Genomic DNA, 22700 nt, shown 5'->3' with positions numbered 1-22700 from the left:
AAAAATAAGCAGATAACTAAGAGAGATAAAACCAGTCCTTACATATAACAGTCAGGGACAGCTGCTAACTAGCAACTAATTAGATATTTCACCAGAGAAGTGGCCTTGATGGGTTGGATCCGAGTCTGAGGCATTGTATGTTGAGTCTAGTTTCAACTTTCAACGATGGGTCAGAAAAGACCATTATATGTTGAAAATATTGTATCCTGAGGCCATTGTATCTTGAGGGATCACTGTACTATCATACTGTTATTAAACCTTCCTCCCAAGGGATGCCAAGCATACACCACTGGCCTCACTTTTATATTCTATGGACACGTTACATTGCACCTTTAGACTAGGTAGCCTAAGTGTCTAAGTCTTCTACCTCTCCAACTTAAAAAAAAAAAAAAAAAAAAAAAAACATGTTAAACATAATATTATTACTAAAGGAGGCTCATTTTATACACAAAAAGACTTTAAATTGTTAAAGATCTTTTATAATCATTGGTACCATGCCTTTACTAGGATATGCCATCAAAGTCAGATAGGTGCAGGTCCCACATCTGGGACCTGCACCTACCTCCAGAACGGGGCACCCAGAGTAAAAGAGAGCATATGCGGGTGCCCTTCATTCTCTGCTATGGGCGTTCCGAAAATATATTTGTGCAAGCATATGCCATAAATGTCAGATGAGTAAACCCCCTTAACTTGCTACCCCTTTTGATATCACGAATACAAACTCAAGTATGTGGTATTGGGTTTACACTTAAGAGGTCTTAATTCAAATAAACAATTGCCACAGAGTATATCCTGTACGCCAAAAGCATGACCCCCCTTAACTACAGTTCTCTTAATAAAACATAACTTAGTATTTTATATTTATGCATATTGACAACTACTGACGTGGAAACAAGTAGAAGACTCGTGGTGATTATTTCCTTCTGATATTAATCTATTTGTTACATAACTGATCATAAAGCGGATGTTTTACCTCTCATTGTATCAGCCTGTTTTGTACATATGACTGTTGTGAAGTTCTCACTCCCCACAGTTTAGGTACATTAAGGCTGCACTCACATGAGTGATTAAAAACCATAGAGGCAGTAACAAGCAATGTCAGCGTAGCCAACAATGGCTAGAGTTTGATTTTTTAACCACCTATGTGTGACTGCAGCCCCAATTTAGCCTAACAGATACTTAAGGCTACTTTCACACCTGCGTTTAGGTGCGGATCCGTCTGGTATCTGCACAGACGGATCCGCAGCTATAATGCAAATGCTTGTATCCATTCAGAACGGATCCGTTTGCATTACCATGAACAAAAAAATAATGATAATGCAAACGGATCCGTTTTGACTTAGGCTACTTTCACACCTGCGTTTAGGTGCGGATCCGTCTGGTACCTGCACAGACTGATCCGCACCTATAATGCAAACGCTTGTATCCGTTCAAAACGGATCAGTTTGCATTGTTCATGATAATGCAAACGGATCAGTTTTGACTTGCATTGAAAGTCAATGGGAGGCGGATTTGTTTTCAATTGCACCATATTGTGTCAGTAAAAACGCATCCGTCCCCATTGACTTTTATTGTAATTCAGGACGGATCCGTTTGGCTCAGTTTCGTCAGATGGACATCAAAACGCTGCAAGCAGCGTTTTGGTGTCCGCCTCCAGAGCGGAATGGAGACTGAACGGAGGCAAACTGATGCATTCTGAACGGATCCTTATCCATTCAGAATGCATTGGGGCTGAACTGATCCGTTTTAGGCCGCTTGTGAGAGCCTTGAAACGGATCTCACAGGCGGACCCAGAAACGGCAGTGTGAAAGTAGCCTTACATTGAAAGTCAATGGGAGGCGGATCAGTTTTCAACTGCACCATATTGTGGCAGTAAAAACGGATCTGTCTCCTTTGACTTACATTGTAAGTCAGGATGGATCAGTTTGGCTCCGCATCGTCAGGCGAGCAGCGTTTTGGTGTCCGCCTCCAGAGCGGAATGGAGGCTGAACGGAGGCAAACTAATGCATTCTGAACAGATCCTTATCCATTCAGAATGCATTGGGGCTGAACTGATCCGTTTTGGGCCGCTTGTGAGAGCCTTGAAACGGATCTCACAGGCGGACCCAGAAAAGGCAGTGTGAAAGTAACCTTATTATACCCAGCAAACAAATATGGCAGCACACTGTTATACATGCAAACAATAGAACTAGGGATTAGAGAATATTCTGGATTACATTGGTACTATACCTACTATACATGAAAAATGGAAGCTCTTCACGCACATTTTTGATCAAACATATGTCGGGCCCATCTACCAACGTCAAAGTGGCTTCTGCAATTGGGTACCTAACACTAACAGAACTGCCTCTCCTGGGTCTAACATAAGCCTACCATGTTCAGGGCAGTGTGAAATTAGCCTCACATTGTAAACAGTCCTCTCATGGTTTGTGGTGTCCACGGTTTTACATTGTGTATGTTTAGGCTAGTTTCACATTAGCGTTAGGCATTTTCGTCAGGCTGTTCCGGCAGGAAGCAGCCTGCAGGAGATGACTGGATCCGGCACTGCTGAATGCTATGCTGACATCTGCTGGCCCAATTCACTATAATGGGGACTTGCGGAGATCCGGCCGCAACCTGGCAAACGTGGGATCTCCGCCAGTCCTCATTATAGTGAATGGAGCCAGGCGGAATTATGGTAAAGCTGGAAAAGCCTGCCGGATCTGTATAATAAAGATGCGAAACAGGACTTACAGCTTTTCCTGAAAACACTGGGGACCATTTTGGAGCCATTATGATATAAAATAAATTATTTATCCAGGGGGCTTACCGTTGGTATGCAAAGCTTGCTGAAGGGGTTCCCGTCCAACAGATAGGAGCCATTAAAGGTCACATACTCATCGTAGTACTGTGGTGCCTGAGGGATAACACTACACAACATCTTGCGCCTCTCCTCAACCTTCTTCCTTATATGGAGATACTCGAAATACGGATTCGCCCTCTCAGACTGATATGGTTGAATGTCATCGAGCTTCAGAGAATCTACAACAGCTGCTAAGGACTGCTGCGTCTTCTCTTTAGCTTGTTGTATTGAAGGATTGACAAGACCTGGTTGAGGCACACGTGACATCTTCCTTTTCCGTGGATGATGTACTTGTACATCATCCTCCTCAGATAAACGAATCCTTCCTCTTAGTGCTATGGATGTTTCAACAGCATCCTTTTCTGGAGTATGTGAGTAGGATGCCTGCATCTGTTTATTCTGATTGGCTAACATATTAGCGCGGTTTCTTGTAATCCTCTGTGGAATTTCTTGTGGTTCCGTCTTCAGCTCTGTGTTTTCTTCCACTTCCATTTTAATAGACTGACTGAATTTCTGCATCTCCTCTTGAACAGACAGGGTATTCGTTTCAGATGCACTTTGTAATTGGTCAGCCTTTTTCGGCTCCACATCTCTCGAGTGTACAGATTGGTTGACTAGAATAGGAAAACTGTCTTTAGGGACTTCTGTTGGGAATGTTTTTTCCAAGTCGAAATTGCTTTTATGGTTAGCTACTGAAGGTGTCGCATGCTCGGATAGGGGTTTGCTTTCCTTACTAATACACTGCAAATCAATAGATTTATCTGTCAAAATGGCTTCATTTGCAGAAGCATTACTTTGAGAGTCCCCCTGTACCTCATCTTTTAGCACTTTATCAACAGCACAGTCTGAGAGTATAATTTTTATCTTTTCAATTGGATGAACATTTTCTAAAGATGGTTCAGGGGACACTGTAGTTTTCTCCACTTGAGAAAGTTTTGGTTCAACCTCTAATATATCTTGTCCTTCAGCACATTTTGTGTTGGCACATGAAATTTGCTCTTCCTCTACAATGTTCAGTATTTCTTTAGAATTGTCGAGTTGAGTAGATTTTGGGGAACTCTCTGTTTCAGAAGCTAATGCATTTGTAACACTAGGGCAAGGTGTAGTAGAAGGCAATATGGAAACATCCTGTGCACCTGTTTTTAAGTTTTCTTGCCTAGGGGGGTGTGGATCATGTGATCCTTGTTTTCCAACCTCAGTAATGACGGGAGACTCGTGCTCAGAACAAACCAATTTAGCGGTTTCAGTCTCTGGCAAAGTTGAAGGTGCCTCTGTATGACAGCCTGGTTCATCTGCTACATGACCAGAGAATCCTTCACAATTTAAGTGCGTTTCTGGCTTGAAAGTATTCGAGTCTCCAGGAGACTTACTGAATGGCAAAGACTTTCTACTGCTAGGATGGCAATTTGAAACAGTACTGGCAAAATCTCTCTCTGATGATATTTCTGGTTTAGGAGACAGGCAGCTATTTGGCAATGATGGAGCTGCTGATAACGTATCCTGTAAAGTACTTTCTAATACTGCTGAAGGCGGCTTTATTTGTTCCACAAAAGTAGCAGGCATACTGCATCGTCTTACTTCTACAACAGGCCTGCATTCACCTATTGCCAACTTACTATCTTCAACCGAGACTGACCTGAGATAATTCGGGATAAGTCTATTTGTCACAGTTGGTTTAACACGATCAGGCAACTCAGGAAGGCTGTCTAGTTCTCGCTCATGAACAGCTGGTGACTTTGCACTTGGCAAAAATGGGGACTGAGAGAATGACATTTGAGAGTCTGAACCTTCAAGTGTAAAGTCTGAATCATACTCTATTGTAGTTCTTGGAGTAGTCACAGTGGCATGACATGAATCCTCAGAACTAGCAACTGAAATCATAGATATTGATCTGGAGCTCAGACCCGTTTTTTCACTCTCTGATCTGGGAGACCTAGCAAAATTATTGTTCTCTAGAAGTAAAAGAGTCTTTCCAGTGTGCATCAGATTCTTGCCATCTACAGATTGTGACCTGCAGCTTGTTGCATCCTTTAATAACTTCTCTTTTGTACAGATATCCGATGTTTCTGAACTTTTGGATCTCATCAGCTCTTTGCTCTTAGAAGGTGTTTGTACATGTCTCTGCTTTTCTTTTCCCTTGATCTTACCAAGGTCTGTACTGTTTCTATGCCTAAGCCTCTCTTTTTCCTTTTGTTTTATTTTTTCTTTATGCTTTTTGTGCCACTGTTCAATTTCTAGGTCCTTGAGACTAAGCATTCGTTCAAAACTAGTTTGCATAAGGTCATCATTAACCAGCCGTTTCTCTTTAGGTCGTGTATCTTTTATAATTTGTAATTTTGGCTTAGATTTCTCAGTTTCTGCCTCTTTTGGTTTGATTTTCAATATATTTGTTTGTGTTTTGTCTTTATGTTTGTCTCTTTCTTTGTATCGATCAATGTCTTTTTCTTTATCTTTCCTGTCTCGTTCTTTGTAATCTGTAATTTTTTGTTGCTCTTCTTTGTTCTTATCCTTTACTACTGACAATCTTTCGTGCAGGATTTTGCTGTTTTCATTGTTACCTTGCTTACGGTCCTCCTGACTGTACTTCCCACTAGTCCCAGGAGTATATTCTCCTTCCTTAGATTTTTCCTTCTTTTTGTATTCACGCTCCCTACGTTTCCCTTTATCCAATTTGTTTGTTTCTAGATCTTTTTCAAATGGTTTGATTTTTTTATCAGAACAAGCTTTCTGCTCACCAATATGCCTATCCTTTTCAGTCCTCTCACCCTTTTTTTCAAATTTATCTTTAGACTTTTCTTTACTGGAAGATGAGTTTTTAATTTTATCATTTTCTTTTTGTAAAGACTGTAAATGGATTTTGCATTTTTCAGAGTTATCGTGCACTTCAATTTTCTCCCTATCAGATTTATGATCTTGCTTTGCTTTTTTCTCCTTCTCTGCACTTTTTTTATCCAGTTTATCCATGTCCTTTTCTTTTAATGCCAACCTTTTATCAGTTTTTTCTCTAACTTTTTTTTCAGACTCTGCTTCTTTTTCCAAGTTTGAAGAATCATCCTTGTTAAGCACATTTGGTGGAAATAGATCAGCGTCTTTCTCAGAGAAAAGATTACCATCTTTTTCCTTTTTTTTTGTTTCCTCTAGATCATCCTTACTACTTTCTCTGTTGTCATGATTCTCTTGTGCTTTTTCTCCCTTTATTGGAGTTTTTTCCAGTTTGGCTTTTTTTTCTACTGGTGCAGTTTTGGATTCATTGCTCATAAATTCATCATCATTTTCATCACTTTTAAAAAAATTCTCTTTCCAAAATTCTCTGTCAAACTCAATATTTCTTTGTGCATTTTTATTGTTCTCTCTCGGTTTGCTTTTCTCCTTCTCAGCATCTGGTTCTTTTTTAAGTTTGTCCTTTTCCCTTTCTTTATGTTTTACTTTGTGTTTTTTTAGTACTTTGCCTTCCTTGTCTGACTTCTTAGCAATATATTCTGGTGTCTCATATGAAGGGCTTTTGTCATCTTCTTTGCACTTAGTAACTGGCCTCTCTCCATACTCTGTAAAATAGTCTTTTAGATGCTTACTTTTTTCCTTATACTTGGAAAATGTGGTGCTTGAACTTTCCAGTGCATAGTCTGAGTCAGGACTCTGATCATAACGATATAAGTCTGGTTGCAATGAGGTCTCTGATCCATCTGGAGGTGAAACACACATTTTACTGTTCTCTTGCTTTAGGGGTGTTGATTGCTTATCAATAAATGTATAGGAATGCTTAGGGGATTTGCCCGAAGTGATCTGTAATAAATGTAATGACCCTTCATCCTTGGTACACAAAGACTTCCTAAATACATCTTCATCTCTGGATTTGTCTAATGAATCTAAAGCAGAGCTCATAACTAGATTTACCACTTTAACATTTTCCTTTTTATCTTTTTCAAGTTTTAATTCCTTGTTCTCCTTGTTCTTGCTTTGATTTTTCAATTTCCTCTTAACTTTACCCTTCTCTTTCTGTTCCTGTAAAACACTGAATTCTTTCTTCAGTCGGCTGTCAGAATTTAGGCTTTCTGATATCAGTCCCACTCTCTCAGGCAAATCATCATCTGAACTATCAGAGCTTGTGAACAAAAGCCGAGAAGATTTTGCTTTTCGATTTTTATACAGTTTTGGAAACTCTATCTTCTCTTTTTTTACATAAAAGTTCTCACTTTCTTCAGTGTTCTCCTTTTTCATGTCAATCTTGACCATATGCTTGTCTTCCAACATTTTATGGATTTCAGCATCGTCATCCTCATCATCATCGTCGTCATCATCATCATCATCTTCATCCTCTTCATCTTTAAATTCATATTCATCAAGACCTGGAGTAGATGGTGGCCCTTTAGGAGGCTTGGCTTCGCTAATGAGCGACTCCTTGTCTCCTTCGGAGTCCAAATTCTCGTCCACACTGGACAAGTTGGTGAAGTGTGGCTCTTCAGAGTCTGAAAGAGAATACAGGTAAAAGGTCTGAATCGGAAGCATTCATACTATTCTTATAAAAAGAGTGTGAATAAAAAAAATAACAGCTAAGTAGTAATTATACAGTTGCAAGAAAAAGTATGTGAACCCTTTGGAGGGATATAGATTTCTGCACAAATTGGTCATAAAATGTGATCTTATCTTCATCTAAGTCACAACAATAGACAATCACAGTCTGCTAGAACTAATAAAACACAAAGAATTAAATGTTACCATGTTTTTTTATTGAACACACCATGTAAACATTCACAGTGCAGGTGGAAAAAGTATGTGAACCCCTAGACTAATGACATCTCCAATAGCTAATTGGAGTGAGGTGTCAGCCAACTGGAGTCCAATCAATGAGATGAGATTGGAGATGATGGTTACAGCTGCCCTGCCCTATAAAGAACACACACCAGTTCTGGCTTTGCTTTTCACAAGAAGCATTGCCTGACGTGAATGATGCCTCTCACAAAAGAGCTCTCAGAAGACCTATGATTAAGAATTGTTGACTTGCATAAAGCTGAAAAGGGTTATAAATGTATCTCCAAAAGCCTTGCTGTTTATCAGTCCATGGTAAGACATTGTCTATAAATTGAGAAAGTTCAGCACTGCTACTACTCTCTCTCTAGGAGTGTCCGTCCTGTAAAGATGACTGCAAGAGCACAGCGCAGACTGCTCAATGAGGTGAAGAAAAATGAGGTGAAGAAAAATCCTAGAGTGTCAGCTAAAGACTTACAAAAGTCTCTGGCATATGCTAAAATCCCTGTTAGCGAATCTACGATACGTAAAACACTAAAGAAGAATGGATTTCATGGGAGGATACCACAGAGGAAGCCACTGCTGTCCAAAAAAAACATTGCTGCACATTTACAGTTTGCACAAGAGCACCTGGATGTTCCACAGCAGTACTGGCAAAATATTCTGTGGACAGATGAAACCAAAGTTGAGTTGTTTGGAAGAAACACACAACACTATGTGTGGAGAAAAAGAGGCACAGCACACCAACATCAAAACCTCATCCCAACTGTGAAGTATGGTGGTGGGGGCATCATGGTTTGCTGCATCAGGGCCTGGAGGGATTGCTATCATCGAAGGAAAAATGAATTACCAAGTTTATCAAGACCCTTTTTTCAGGAGAACTTAAAGGGGTTCTTCACTTTCATTTAACTGATGATCTATCCTCTGGATAGACCATCAGCTTCTGATCGGCGGGGGTGAACAGAGCTTAGCCGCGCCCACTCTAGTTGATACAAGTTGTGACGTCAGTGGGCGGGCGGCCCGGCGGTAAACAGTGAGAAGGCCGCGGCGCTGCTAGAGCGCCGCTGCCTTCTCAAACAGCTGATCGGCGGGGGTGCCGGGTGTCGGACCCCCGCCGATCAGAAGCTGATGATCTATCCAGAGGATAGATCATCAGTTAAATGAAAGTGAAGAACCCCTTTAAGGCCATCTGTCCACCAACTGAAGCTCAACAGAAGATGGGTGTTGCAACAGGACAACGACCCAAAGCATATAAGTAAATCAACAACAGAATGGCTTAAACAGAAGAAAATACGCCTTCTGGAGTGGCCCAGTCAGAGTCCTGACCTCAACCCGATTGAGATGCTGTGGCATGACCTCAAGAAATCAATTTCACACCAGACATCCCAAGAATATTGCTGAACTGAAACAGTTCTGTAAAGAGGAATGGTCAAGAATTACTGCTGACCGTTGTGCACGTTTGATCTGCAACTGCAGGAAATGTTTGGTTGAAGTTATTGCTGCCAAAGGAGGTTCAGCCAGTTATTAAATCCAAGGGTTCACATACTTTTTCCACCGCACTGTGAATGTTTACATGGTGTGTTCAATAAAAACATGGTAACATTTAATTCTTTGTGTGCTATTAGTTTAAGCAGACTGTGATTGTCTATTGTTGTGACTTAGATGAAGATCAGATCACATTTTATGACCAATTTGTGCAGAAATCCATATCATTCCAAAGGGTTCCCATACACATACAGTTGCAAGAAAAAGTATCTCGTGTGTAATGAAATCCTTCTCCTTCCTTTGATTTTGCTCCAACATAGTTGGACGTAGCTTACCAGCAAGTGATTCTGTGTTATCGACCTGCTTGCTTATTGGTTGCACTGTATGATAATATATTGCACAGTTTCATCCGGCGCAACTATCCATTTCAAATTACAGTCCACTGTAAATAAATCTTTAACATTGCTGGTTTTGAGAATGCATAATCTCAAAGGGGTTATCTGAGGCTGGAAATGCCCCGGCCCCTCACACTGATTATACTTACCTGGCTCCCCTGCGGCGCTCCTGGTCCCCGCTGCTTCTCACCGTGCACGGATGAAAACAGATGGTGCCCGACATCGGATGTTTTCATCCGTGCACGGTGAGAAGCAGCGACAGCAGTGCAGTGACCAGGTAGGTAGAATCAGTGTAAGGGTCTAGGGTGTATGGGGGAATCATTTCCATCCTCGGATAACCCTTGTCAAAACAAACTTATAGCTTTCCCGGCCTAGGAAGCTAGAGGGAGCTAGACACTCATGTCTTGTGGAGACAAAGCCAACACAGCTAAGGAGGCAGTTTTGGCTAACAAATATGGAGAGGTGTTTTAGATTATTCTTCAAGTTGTAGTAGGAAACAGTTCAAACTTCAATTAAAGGGGTTATGCCATGATTGAATGAAAATCGGACACCATATAGTACACGACAATACCTTTCTAACAAAGCTAGAACCAGCCCTGTACCTCACATGGGTCCAGAGATCTCCACATTCACTGCTCCAATTGCTCTGCTAGATTAGATTCAGCCTGGCAGCTCAGGAGGTGTCCTTTCTGCTGCAGCTCTCTCCCTGTAACTGCCGCAGCTTCTAACAGAACATATGGCTAGTGGAAGTTCAAGATTTAAATTGGAGCACGTTCAAACAGTTCAGTGAGACGGACAAAAAAAAAAATAAGGAAAAAAACAGCAGTTGGCGCTATACAGATTTTTATTGAGTAGCACACTGGCAATGCACACTGCAACTACTAAAGTATTCAGATCAAGGTGTTGGTGTGAAAAATGTAGAATATGTTTCGTGACAAAACCCCTTTAAAAGCAAACTTGCACTGCCGTGTAGATAGAACAGTTCCATAATGGAAGCCTCATTTCATAAACCTCCTCCTGTTTTAGTTGTTTCTACAAGTTCAGGACAGATAGGAGTGCTGGACTTCAAATAAATAAATAAATAAATAAATAATAATATTTAAAAAGAATGATTTCTCTCTTGCCTGCTGCAAAATATTTTAAGACACAAAAAACACACAAACAAAAGTTTTGCATACCGGTATAACTTTCATCATCATCAGAAAGGGGCACTTCTCGCTTCAGTAGCTGTTCAAGCTCTTCTGTCTCAGCCACATCAATTGGCCGAGCACCATGTTTGTTGGCCTGGAACGCATTTCCACCGTTACGGAGAAGTAGCTTCACAATCTGCATTATTATAACAAATAATTAATATGTAGACGTACACAGTGAATGCGTCATTCAAAGACGCAGTCAGACTCATATATAACCAGAATGCTATGGAAAATAAAAGACACAACGTGCAGCTTGCTTGGCATCAACATTGATTTTATCTGACATTTATATCTTGAAAGCTACAGGCTGTGTATAATAAAGTCTGGCAGATCAGGTTATCATATAGTAAGCTTAGTCTGCTCCATACAGTACATGTTCTGTCAAGAACGCTTGTCACCAAAATTTTTATGCATTTTGGTAGCAATTACCATAGAAGCATATAGGCTGCTGTGTGACTGCGATTCCATACTCTGCAGCAGTCCTGACTTTTATCTATGATGTTAAACTGGCTGCTCGTGAATATTCACAATGGGTTCCACACTTGTTCAGTCCTCTTATTAACTCAATAACATAGTACCGGCCATTTAATCCTTGAAGCACCACCACCAGTGATAACCATGACAGACTGGCCATAGTTCCTACAGCGAAATTTCCTGGTGGGCCGATACCCAGAAGGCGGCCCAAGCCCCCCTCTTGGCCGCCAGTCAGGTACATAAAGATCTGATGCCCAGCATTAATTAATGTGGGAGCATCAGGCATTTAGGCATCTGCCCTGCAGGTGACCTCTTGAATTCAACTGTAGTGCCATCTTCAGGACGTTCATACAATTTCATACTGTAGTGCGGGCGGCTGTATTTTGTGCTGCACAGTGGAATTTGGCTCTGCTGGGGCAGTATATTGTGCTGCACTGTGGTGTTTGGTTCTGCTGGAACAGTATATTGTGCTGCACTGTGGTATTTGGTTCTGCTGGGGCAGTATATTGTGCTGCACTGTGGTATTTGGTTCTGCTGGGGCAGTATATTGTGCTGCACTGTGGTATTTGGTTCTGCTGGGGCAGTATATTGTGCTGCACTGTGGTATTTGGTTCTGCTGGGGCAGTATATTGTGCTGCACTGTGGTATTTGGTTCTGCTGGGGCAGTATATTGTGCTGCACTGTGGTATTTGGTTCTGCTGGGGCAGTATATTGTGCTGCACTGTGGTATTTGGTTCTGCTGGGGCAGTATATTGTGCTGCACTGTGGTATTTGGTTCTGCTGGGGCAGTATATTATGCTGCACTGTGGTATTTGGTTCTGCTGGGGCAGTATATTGTGCTGCACTGTGGTATTTGGTTCTGCTGGGGCAGTATATTGTGCTGCACTGTGGTATTTGGTTCTGCTGGGGCAGTATATTGTGCTGCACTGTGGTATTTGGTTCTGCTGGGGCAGTATATTGTGCTGCACTGTGGTATTTGGTTCTGCTGGGGCAGTATATTGTGCTGCACTGTGGTATTTGGTTCTGCTGGGGCAGTATATTGTGCTGCACTGTGGTATTTGGTTCTGCTGGGGCAGTATATTGTGCTGCACTGTGGTATTTGGTTCTGCTGGGGCAGTATACTGTGCTGCACTGTGGTATTTGGTTCTGCTGGAGCAGTATACTGTGCTGCACTGTGGTATTTGGTTCTGCTGGGGCAGTATATTGTGCTGCACTGTGGTATTTGGTTCTGCTGGGGCAGTATATTGTGCTGCACTGTGGTATTTGGTTCTGCTGGGGCAGTATATTGTGCTGCACTGTGGTATCTGGTTCTGCACTACAGTACTGCTGGCGCCACTTGTAGGTTTGTTTTCCAGGGCCACCAAGTTCCCATTCTGCCTCTGGTGATAACTGCAGTGTCAGCCCTGGCAATGTGATTGTCCCAGTGATGTCTGGTATCAGTGTCTGTTATGCTCTAACAGTTTGGAGACCATATAAAATATAACATATACGTATGTACAAGTCCTGCTGGTCACTCCGAGGTGTGTAGACTGCACGGTGCACAGGTATAGAACTTTAGGCTGCTGGCTACATCAGGCAAAAACTGCATATGTAGAGGATTTTCCTGCATCCGAAAAAATAGTTAAGAAACAGATATAGTAAGATTGGCTTTGCAAAAGCCAGTCTTAGTATAAAGTCCATTGGCCTCTTAATACATTTGGCAGTTTGTGTGCCAGAAATTCAAATCTGCACCAGCTATGAGCATTTGAAATCTGATTTATGCCAGTTACTGCCCCCGCTCCTCCCACTCACTTTTCTCCCCACTTCTGAAAAGTGCCAATAGAAGTGAAAGCTCACAAATCACGCACCATCATTTGCAACCTTTTTACGCCACAATAGTGGTATAAGTTTGATTAATGTCCCTGAAAATCTTTACTTCCACAATAAAGTCATGGAGTGCAGATCCAAACTAAACCTAATGGTTCTTAGTCATAGCAATTGTTCTTCTTGGGACACAGACATAAAATAGCATAAATGCTGCATAACAGCGAGCCAGTGGAAAGTAAGCAAAACATAAAAGAGTGATCACATAACAGAGTACAGAAAACAATTGCATAGTCAACATGGAGACTACAAATGTCAGGATACAATGGATCATTGTTAGGGGGACACGTGTCAGTGCTCCAGATTAGCATTTTTCATTTCCGGCATAGAGTTCCGTCACAGGGGCTCTATACCAGAAAAGAACTGATCAGGTATATCCCCATGCATTCTGAATGGAGAGCAATCTGTTCAGGATGCATCAGGATGTCTTCAGTTCTGTCATTTTGACTGATCAGGCAAAAGATAAAACTGTAGCATGCTACGGTTTTATCTCCGGCGAAAAAAAACTGAAGACTTGCCGGAATGCCGGATCCGTCCTTCCAGTCTGCGCATACAAGACGGATCCGTCTGTCCGAATGAGAAGCGGAGAGATGGATTCATTCTTGCAATGCATTTGTGAGATGGATCCACATCAGGATCCGTTTCACAAATGCTTTCAGTCATATCCAGATCGGCGGATCCGGCAGGCAGTTCAGACGATGGAACTTCCCACCGGATCATACTGCTGCAAGTGTGAAAATAGTGTTTTGTGTTTTTTTTATTACTTACTATTAGCCCCTAAGGGGCTGGAACCCTTGTCCTAATCACCCTTAGGCCCCTTTCACACGGGCGAGATTTCTGTGCGGATGCAATGCGTGAGGTGAACGCATTGCACCAGCACTGAATCCGGACCCATTCACTTCTATGGGGCTGTGCACATGAGCAGTGATTTTCACGCATCATTTGTGCGTTGCGTGAAAATCGCAGCAAGCTCTATGTTGTGCGTTTTTCACGCAACGCAGGCCCCATAGTTAATGGGGCTACGTGAAAATCACAAGCATCCGCAAGCAAGTGCGGATGCGGTGCGATTTTCACATATGGTTGCTAGTATGAAAGTCTAATCACTGTATTATTTTCCCTTATAACATGGTTATAAGGGAAAATAATAGCATTCTTTAATACAGAATGCTTAGTAGAAGGTCAATTGAGGGTTAAAAAAATAAATAAAAATAACTCACCTCCTTCAATTGATCGCGTAGCTGCCGGTCTCCTGTTCTTTCTTCAGGACCTGTCAAAGGACCTGTGGTGACATCACTGTGCTCATCACATGATCATGGTAATGGACCATGAGATGAGCTCAGTGACGTCACCACAGGTCCTGAAGAAAGAACGTCACTGAGCTCATCACATGGTCCATTACCATGATCATGTGATGAGCACAGTGATGTCACCACAGGTCCTTTGACAGGTCCTGAAGAAAGAACAGGAGACCGGCAGCTACGCGATCAATTGGAGGAGGTAAGTTAATTTTTGTTTTAACCCTCACTGGCACTGCTATATCAGCCAGTCTTGGGTGGGACTCAGAGCTCTCTGCCTCCTCCCATTGTATGCATGGTTACATGTTGGAGGTTACTGGGAGATTGCTTTGAACCGGACCTTGCGCTCCTGTAATTCGCCCACTGGCTGCTGGTATTGCCCACACGGCCTAGGTAGGTTTAGCGTTAAGTCCTGAGCTACTTGAGAGAAATTGGCGCGGTGCTCGGGCTCAGACATGTCACGCCACCAATGTCTATTATATTGGGGTGTTGGGGGGCGCACTGCGCCACCAATGTATATTATACTGGGGTGTTGGGGGTGCGCATTGCGCCACCAATGTTTATATGTTTATTATACTGGCTGGGGGGGGGGGGGGGGGGGAGCCCACTGCGCCACCAATGAAGATAACTGACCTGTTAATACAAATACAGGAGGCGGGTGCCGGAATCAAATAGCCGGCACCCGACCTCTATGACAGGGAGCTGCGATCAGTTGAGTTAACCCTTAAGGTGCGGTACCTGAGGGGTTAACTGCCGCTGATCGCAGCTCCCTGTCATAGAGGTCGGGTGCCGGCTATTTGATTCCGGCACCCGCCTCCTGTATTTGTAACAGGTCAGTTATCTTCATTGGTGGCGCAGTGGCCACAGCCCCCTCCGTCTCTCTTCTTATTGGCGGCGGCACAGGGGGGAGGGAGAGACTCCTTCTCCACTGCGCTGCTGAGAAGAACATCGGCGGCGGGGTAGAGAACTATCATCTCCGGTGCCCCACCGCTGTATTCAACTGCAGAGCGGCGGCGGGTCTAGTCGCAAAGAAGTCTTGTCGACATTTGTAAATTCTAAGTTGCATTTGCGACCATTTTGGTCGCCATCTGGAGCCCTGTGTGTGCTATTTTATCTGTGTGTCCCAAGAATTGCTTTAGCTATAACTTTTAGACTCAAAACAGTCTTGTTTGGTTAAAATGGCAAAGAAACACTGGAGCATAAACGTAGACAGACTGTCTAGACCTGCACCAGATGTATCACAGGGGCTCTGGAAGATAAATGTGGTGCAGGGACAGACACTTTACTCTGATTCTACAACTATTGGTTGGACATTTTGGCACAAAACAATGCACCTTAGGCCCTGCCTCCTTTCCTGTAAATCCCCTGTTCCCTTATGGAGCATGTCAGAAAAAAGGGTGGAAAACCTAGATGTGTCCAACTGCACCAAAATGAGCCACATTTTACAAATTGTTCGGCGCAGACACAATAGAATATATATTATAGCCACATGCTCAGGTTTTTTTATGCCTTTTTGAAGCCAAAATCAGGAGAGAATCATAAAAGAAAAGAAAGTATAAAGGACAGAAACAAAGTCTCCTTTTTTTAAATTCACTACTGGTTTTGGATTTAAAAAACAGCAATCTGAACTTATAAGCGTTTTAAGGGGGTTTTCTGGGATTTTAAGATTGATGGCCCCATTCTCAATATATGATCTTCAGTGGTCTGACATCCAACTCCACCACCAATCTGCAGTTTCTTTCTTTTTTTAATCAGAAAATCGTTTTTATTAATTACATGTCACAAAGCTGCTAGACGTGCACTGGCTTCCCCTAGCGAGGATCGGGGGAGTCGGATGGTGTGTGCGGCAGCCTCTGTTTCCATAGGAACCTGAGGCTGCTGCACATAGGTTCCTATGGAGAGTTTGCCTGTGGCAGGGCTCAATAGGAACATAATGTAGTAGGAAGTAGGAACATAGTATAATGATTGCTTGTTAAAGTTCCCTAGGGGAACTACAGTTTTAAACAGTGTAAAAAGAGAGTTTAAAAAATAAAATATAATATATATATATATATATATATATATATATATAATTTCAAATCACCCCCCTTTCCCCAAATTCTAAAAACATAAGCAAAAAAATAAATAAAAATATGGGCATCGCCACGTGCGAAAACGCCAATAGTATTACCATTAATACTATATTTATCCCACAGCAATTGGTGAAATGTAAAAAAAAAAGTCTAAATGGACCATATGCCTTTTTTTGGTCGCTTCATCCTGCACAAAAACTTTTTTCCAAAGTTAAAAAAAATTCGAACATTAAAATGCATTTCTACCCCATTTGGTTCCCCCCCCCCCCCCCCCCTCTTCCCACTGGACTGTATGCAATCGTAAATGGTTCCATTAGAAAGCTTCACGAAAAAGTTGATCATAACATGGACTTGAATTTCCAATAGTTTGGAAAACATTGTACTGTGTACTTCATAAGCACCTTATAGGGAGCTACCAAAGGGGCGGCTTCAGCAGTGCGTACTGCCGATCGCCAGAATACAACTGGTCTGCAGCTTTGTTTCAAGGAGCAAGTCCAGGTGTTGCCCTGCATTTAGCTGTTACTGCCTGGTCACACGCATTTAGTAGCGCCCATTTAAAAAAAAAAAAAAAAAAAAAAAAAAAAATTCCCATGATCTTCAAAGGGTTAAAAAATAAAGTCAGCTGACACTCCATATACTGGAAATGGCTGGGCCAATTACTGGCTGTAGCCACGACCTGCCTCAGCCAGCGATTTGACTAAGAGGCATTCCCAGCCATTCCCTGTTGTGTTAAGATGCCAGCGGGTGACCAACATCTTCGGAATGGCAGTGGGAGAAGATCGGCAAGTATAAGCCCATGGGTCAGATTTTTATAACTACCTATCTGTTATAAAATCAACAAACCTTTGTTACCATAAGCCAAGGGACTGAATACAGGCAAACAAAAAAAAGTTACCTACATTTTGTTATTTAACTCAAAATAAATTATAAAGCGCTTACTTATCATCAAAAGCCTGAATACAAATATAACTAATGTTGCAATAATTACACCCTGCTAATTGATGGCCTGCGCCTGTACTTGCCACTTGGATCCCGTGGCCAGGCCACACTCTGAACAGGCGCCCGGACATTCATAGAAGTAACACATACGGCGCTGTGCAAATGTGCGAAATAACCGGATTACAGATGGCAATCAATACAGCAATTTATGACCAGATTGTTTGACAGTACAGCAAATAACGGCAATACCCACTGTAGGTTACTTTGCTAGAATAAATTACATTAACGTATGCTCTGCCAACATCTATGCTGAAAGTCAGACACCGCTGACTTATAATAGGGCCCATTGATGGCTTCCATTGATTCCCCGGGAAAAACTGCGCTAATCTGCATAAGTGCATTTCATGAAGATGGAAAGCTGTGAAATACTTACGTCTCTGTGCCCACTGCTTGCTGCGTCATGAAGAGGTGTATCATCATCCAGCCCTTGGGTATTTACATCAGCTCCAGCCGCGATTAAAAGCTTTGCGACATCATAATATCCCATATTACAAGCTTCATGCAGCGGTGTCCAACCTGAAAAGAAGGGCAATTTTATTTTCCACAATTATTTAGTTATTGTAATGGGAACAAACACAAGTCCAGGCTGTTGTTCCGACAGCGTCCTTTCTGTTATAGGAGCAGAACAACAAAGAGAACGGAAGTGCCGGATGCGGTACATAACTGAGCAAAATGGCTGCCGACAAATCCCCCTGACTTTAATGGGGTCAGTAGAGTTACCGTTTGGGAGTCTGCCATCTTCCTGGACAAAACAGCACAGCATGCTTCACCATTTTGTCCTGTATTTTTGATGGAATTCTGATGGCTCTAATGGATCCTCCAGTGCATATGAGATGTAGATGGCTTTTGTTTATTACTTATGTACAACTGGCAAGAGTTAATCACATTGTGACCTGAATTGTTCTACCCTACCCTATTTCCTCTGGTTCCTTGCAAACATAATGCATTTATTTATAGCACTTGGCACATTTATCCTAAGTGTCTCGGTACTAGCAGAGTGCACTCAATTCTTGTGCATAAAGAACGGTTGTGAGCAAATCCTTAGATGTTGCAGACCCGCTCCACACCTTGACGGGAACGACAAACACACAACTCAATTTTCAATGCAAGCAGAACTTTGCCATTAAAGAGATTAGAACTGATGACCTGTCCTCAGGATAGGTCATCAGTATCTAATCAGTGGGGGGTCGGACACCTGGAACCCCGTCGATTAGCAGGTTTAGGAAGGCACTGGTGCTCCTGTGAGCACTGCGACCTTCTCTCAACTTTTCCTAGGCCAGTGAAGACACGTTCATCAGTCATGTGGCATGGGAGCAGTGAATGGGGCCGAGTGCGATACCAAGCACAGCTGCTATATAATGTACAGTGCTGCGTTTAGTAAGCTGTGGGAAGCCAGCGGCAATCACAGGAGCGCCGGTGCCTTGTCAATCAGTTGATCGGCGGGGGTCCTCTGTGTGAGTACACCAGTGCAGCGAATGCATAACCACTGCTCCATTCCCTTATATGGGACTATCAGATAGCCAAGCGTTGTACTGGTGAAGCAGTGGAGTGGTGGTCACACAAGCGCTCCACAGCATAATTCACACAGGGTACTTCGGGACCCCCCAGAGGTCATACATTTAGGAAAGGGTAAACCGACAATCTGATTAATATCCAATACACACACATTAATGTCTGTCCCATCATATTTTAAGGATTACCTGCAAAGTCTTTTACATTGACATTTGCACCAAGACGAATAAGCTCCTTCACTTGACCTATGTCTCCTCGTATAGCTGCCATGTGCAATGAAGTTTCTCCGCGTTCATTTCTTTTATTAACTTTGTCTTTTTGTCTTGTGGAGGATGTTGGCGTTTTCTTCTGAGTTGGTGTGGCTTGTGAAGGGTGATTTGGGGTAGAGTCTGTGGACGAGAACGGCCACAGGAAATTATTATCAGTCCTATAGACTGGACACACAAACTGAACATTCATAGCTAGGGCTTTTCAACAGGCTTACAATTATTTCAAGTCACATCTGAACTTCCCCTAAATGCCCCCTTTTTTTTTTATTCGAGTCCAGTATCCCATGCTCGGTGTGCGGGATGTTACAAGTAAAGTGTCCATACCCATCATGATAAAGATCCAACTGGAAAGAACAGTGGTTAGTAATTATAACAGACTAGCTGGGACTTCCCCTAACTAAAACAGAAAAAAAAACAAAAAAAAAAAACACATGCCATCCCGGTAATCTTTGGACAGCTGTGGATTTGAATGCGGACAACTTCTGGCTATTATATATGGTTGGCTTAGCAAATGGAAGATCAGAATGCATGGGTACATTTGGTGCATGCCAGGTCAGCTCCAGGTTTATGCGTCAAATGTGAACATTGGATCCCATTCACTTGACACAGGTCAAAAGAATGACCTTTTCGCCTTTGTTGGTCTGAAACACCATATTAGTGCAGTCAACTACACTGATTTATACAGAGCCATCCATATGTCCTAATCGATCACTTTGGGTTGTCAATTAACAACCGGTATCAAAAAGTCAAGACTATCAGAACAATGGTGTATCAGGGTAAAAGATCATTCTGTCTGAGCTGCATGCCCATTCACGTTGGCAGGCTTTACCTGGGCTGTTGTCTCTGGCAGTCATCTGCATGAGCAGAGCCATCTGCTTTCGCTCAGATAAGGGGTAACCAAAGAGGATATTGACAGGAGTAGATTTTTTGCTTCCGGACTCTTTTTTCATCTTTTTTTTCTCCGGTCCTTCTTTCTCTGAAAAGCGCAGTAGACAAACCAGTTATAAACATTTGCACAATCTTCATTTTTGTATTTACAAGCCATGCAGATTTTACCACTTTCTGAATATTTATTTTAAGAACACAAGCTGGTGGTGGCAGCATTATGGTCTGGGGAATGGTTTCGTGATATTCTCTGGGCCTCAACCGATTAGGGTAGGAGTCCATCTTTGCAGATCACATACAACCCATACATGCTGTTTGTCTTCCCCGGGGCAGACGGGATCTTCCAGCAAGAGAATGAGACATGTCACATGACTAGAAATGTCCAGCATTGGTTGGAGGAGCATGAAAAAGACTTTCAGCTACTACCCTTGTCCCTAATTCCCCAAGCTCAAACCCAACTGAGCATCCATCTGTGTGACCAACCAGATCATACTGATCGCTCTATGGAACCTCCCCCTTCCCTTGTCCTATTCACCCTGATAGAGCTCTATTAGTGTGAAAAGGGCTTCACACTCTCCCTGCTGCCCTGTGCATAGTACACACAGCAGCAGGAAGCTCACCATGGCAGCCAGGGCTTCAGTAGCATCCTGGCTGCCATGGTGACCGATCAGAGGCCCAGGATTACACTGCTGCGGCTCCGATCAGAACCCGCCCCTCTCTCTTCTTATTGGCAGTGTCGCTGACAGCAGCACGCTGCATGTACTCTGATGCTAGGCTGCGCAGTAGGGCAGCCTAGTATCAATAACTGTCAAATCCCGGTATCATATCGATACCAGGACAAAAGTATTAATTGGGTATCGATATTTCGATACCCGCAACAACCCTACTTTGGACAATACGCAGCATGTATGCTGAAACATGGCCAAATGGCCTTGGACCACATTATAGTCAATGAGAGTATATAGCTGGTTGTATCCAGCTATACCCAATACGGTATACTCCAGCAAGCTGTTCTTCTGCCAGAATGTGTATCTAAGGTTATATTGTGACTACTGGAGTTCACTGGCTGCCATAATGTCCCCCTTCCCCAGTGCCTCCATGCCATCCACCATGTCCCCCACTCCCCCAGATCAGCCCCTCAATGCCAAATCACAGGTGCCCCCATTAACCCCTCTCCGCCCCCCCAATAACTTTATACGTGCCAAATCACAGGTGCCTCCGTTTACCTCTCATCCCCCCCCCCCCACAATAACTTTATACATGCCATTACCAAATCACAGGTGTCCTCATTTCCTTCCCTCCAGCAGGTGCCAAAATGATGTATTCATCCTCACGACACAAGGTCTGTACAGCGTCATTCATACCAGTCACATATATTTAGGACTATTCCCAATAAGCATACAAAAAACATGGCAAATTGACTTTTTAGCAGATATTAGCCTCTTGTTCTCAGTGGGATATGTGCCGAGTGGTAAACTGGCTTCATGCAGAGCCCAGGCACTTCTCCACAGAGGGCAGAAGTAACACACATCCTGCCGTCCAACAGATGTCACCTACTGAGTGAATCGAAAAATCTTGAAATGGTTTCCTTTTAAGAAACAGTATCCGATCAAAAAACGTCAATTCTTGTCCCAGCACGTTTAGCTTTGAGGCAGAAAACATGACAAGCGATAGTTAAGCAATATCCGGCAAGTAAAAAGCTTGTGGAATGTGGCATGGGCAGTACATGGCGGCACGCACACTGGGAGGTTTACAAACCCACGTAAAGAGGAGCCGTCACTTCTCCTGTCTGTTGTAGTAACTACTTGTATGCCCCATGTAATGACAATTCTGGAGCATCTATTCTTAGAACTCCATACTGTGCCATTCCTCTATTATTTCTACTAGAAGGCCCATCTGAGTGTTTCCAATTGGGAAGGGGTCCCTGCACAGTCTGACAACCCCTGTAACTTCCTCATTTGTTTGGACTTTTACAGACAGACAGACCAGTCACTGCGACCAGAGAGGCAGGGGGATGAGTGACTCCATTACAGCATCACACTGCGCAGCAAATCTGGCTGCCTAAACAGCACTCTGCTGCCCAGAAACATTGCAGCTACATGAGGACGAGCGACAGCAGCAGCCATCGATCCTCCGCATACTGTGGAGGTGATCGCTGCATGTAAATACAACGCTTCACCTTCCCGATAACTGGCTGCTGGTTGGAGCATGTAAACCCTGTATTAAGCATCTTGAAATAAAACATTGTCTCCTCACAGCAGCAGTAAACTGACAATGGATTACCTATCTATATAGGAGGCTTTCACATTTGTGATGCCTGATGCAGGCCGGTAAGTAACATCTATCGTGGTAAACTGTTTGAAGGTTTTCTAAGAGATGCTATCTTGGAGAACATCAATGAAAATAAGCAAATAACGCCATATCAGCAGGGCTTCATGAGGGATCGCTCATGTCAAACTAATTTAATCAGTTTCTATGAGGAGGTAAGTTCTAGACTTGACAGCGGCGAATCAATGGATGTCGTGTATCTGGACTTCTCCAAAGCATTTGACACTGTACCACATAAAAGGTTAGTATATAAAATGAGAATGCTCGGACTGGGAGAAAACGTCTATGTGGGTAAGTAACTGGCTCAGTGATAGAAAACAGAGGGTGGTTATTAACGGTACA

The 22700-nt window shown here is 42.9% G+C and overlaps 1 protein-coding gene across 4 annotated transcripts in view; it reads right to left on the bottom strand.

Annotated features, from left to right (window-relative positions):
- ANKRD12 (ankyrin repeat domain 12) overlaps positions 1-22700 on the bottom strand; it is a 111759-nt gene that overhangs the window by 24633 nt on the left and 64426 nt on the right. For all 4 annotated transcript variants that reach the window (XM_044295818.1, XM_044295820.1, XM_044295817.1 and 1 more), the window contains 5 exons: positions 19975-20121; positions 19065-19265; positions 17738-17880; positions 10647-10794; positions 2810-7308 (listed from right to left, as the gene is read on the bottom strand). In XM_044295818.1, coding sequence (XP_044151753.1) covers positions 2810-7308; positions 10647-10794; positions 17738-17880; positions 19065-19265; positions 19975-20121 — 5138 coding nt within the window. The remainder of the gene's footprint in view (positions 1-2809; positions 7309-10646; positions 10795-17737; positions 17881-19064; positions 19266-19974; positions 20122-22700) is intronic.

The sequence above is a fragment of the Bufo gargarizans genome, chromosome 5 (genome assembly GCF_014858855.1).
Source record: "Bufo gargarizans isolate SCDJY-AF-19 chromosome 5, ASM1485885v1, whole genome shotgun sequence".
In the NCBI taxonomy this organism is placed as follows: domain Eukaryota; kingdom Metazoa; phylum Chordata; class Amphibia; order Anura; family Bufonidae; genus Bufo; species Bufo gargarizans.
This window is presented reverse-complemented; position numbering and strand designations above follow the sequence as displayed.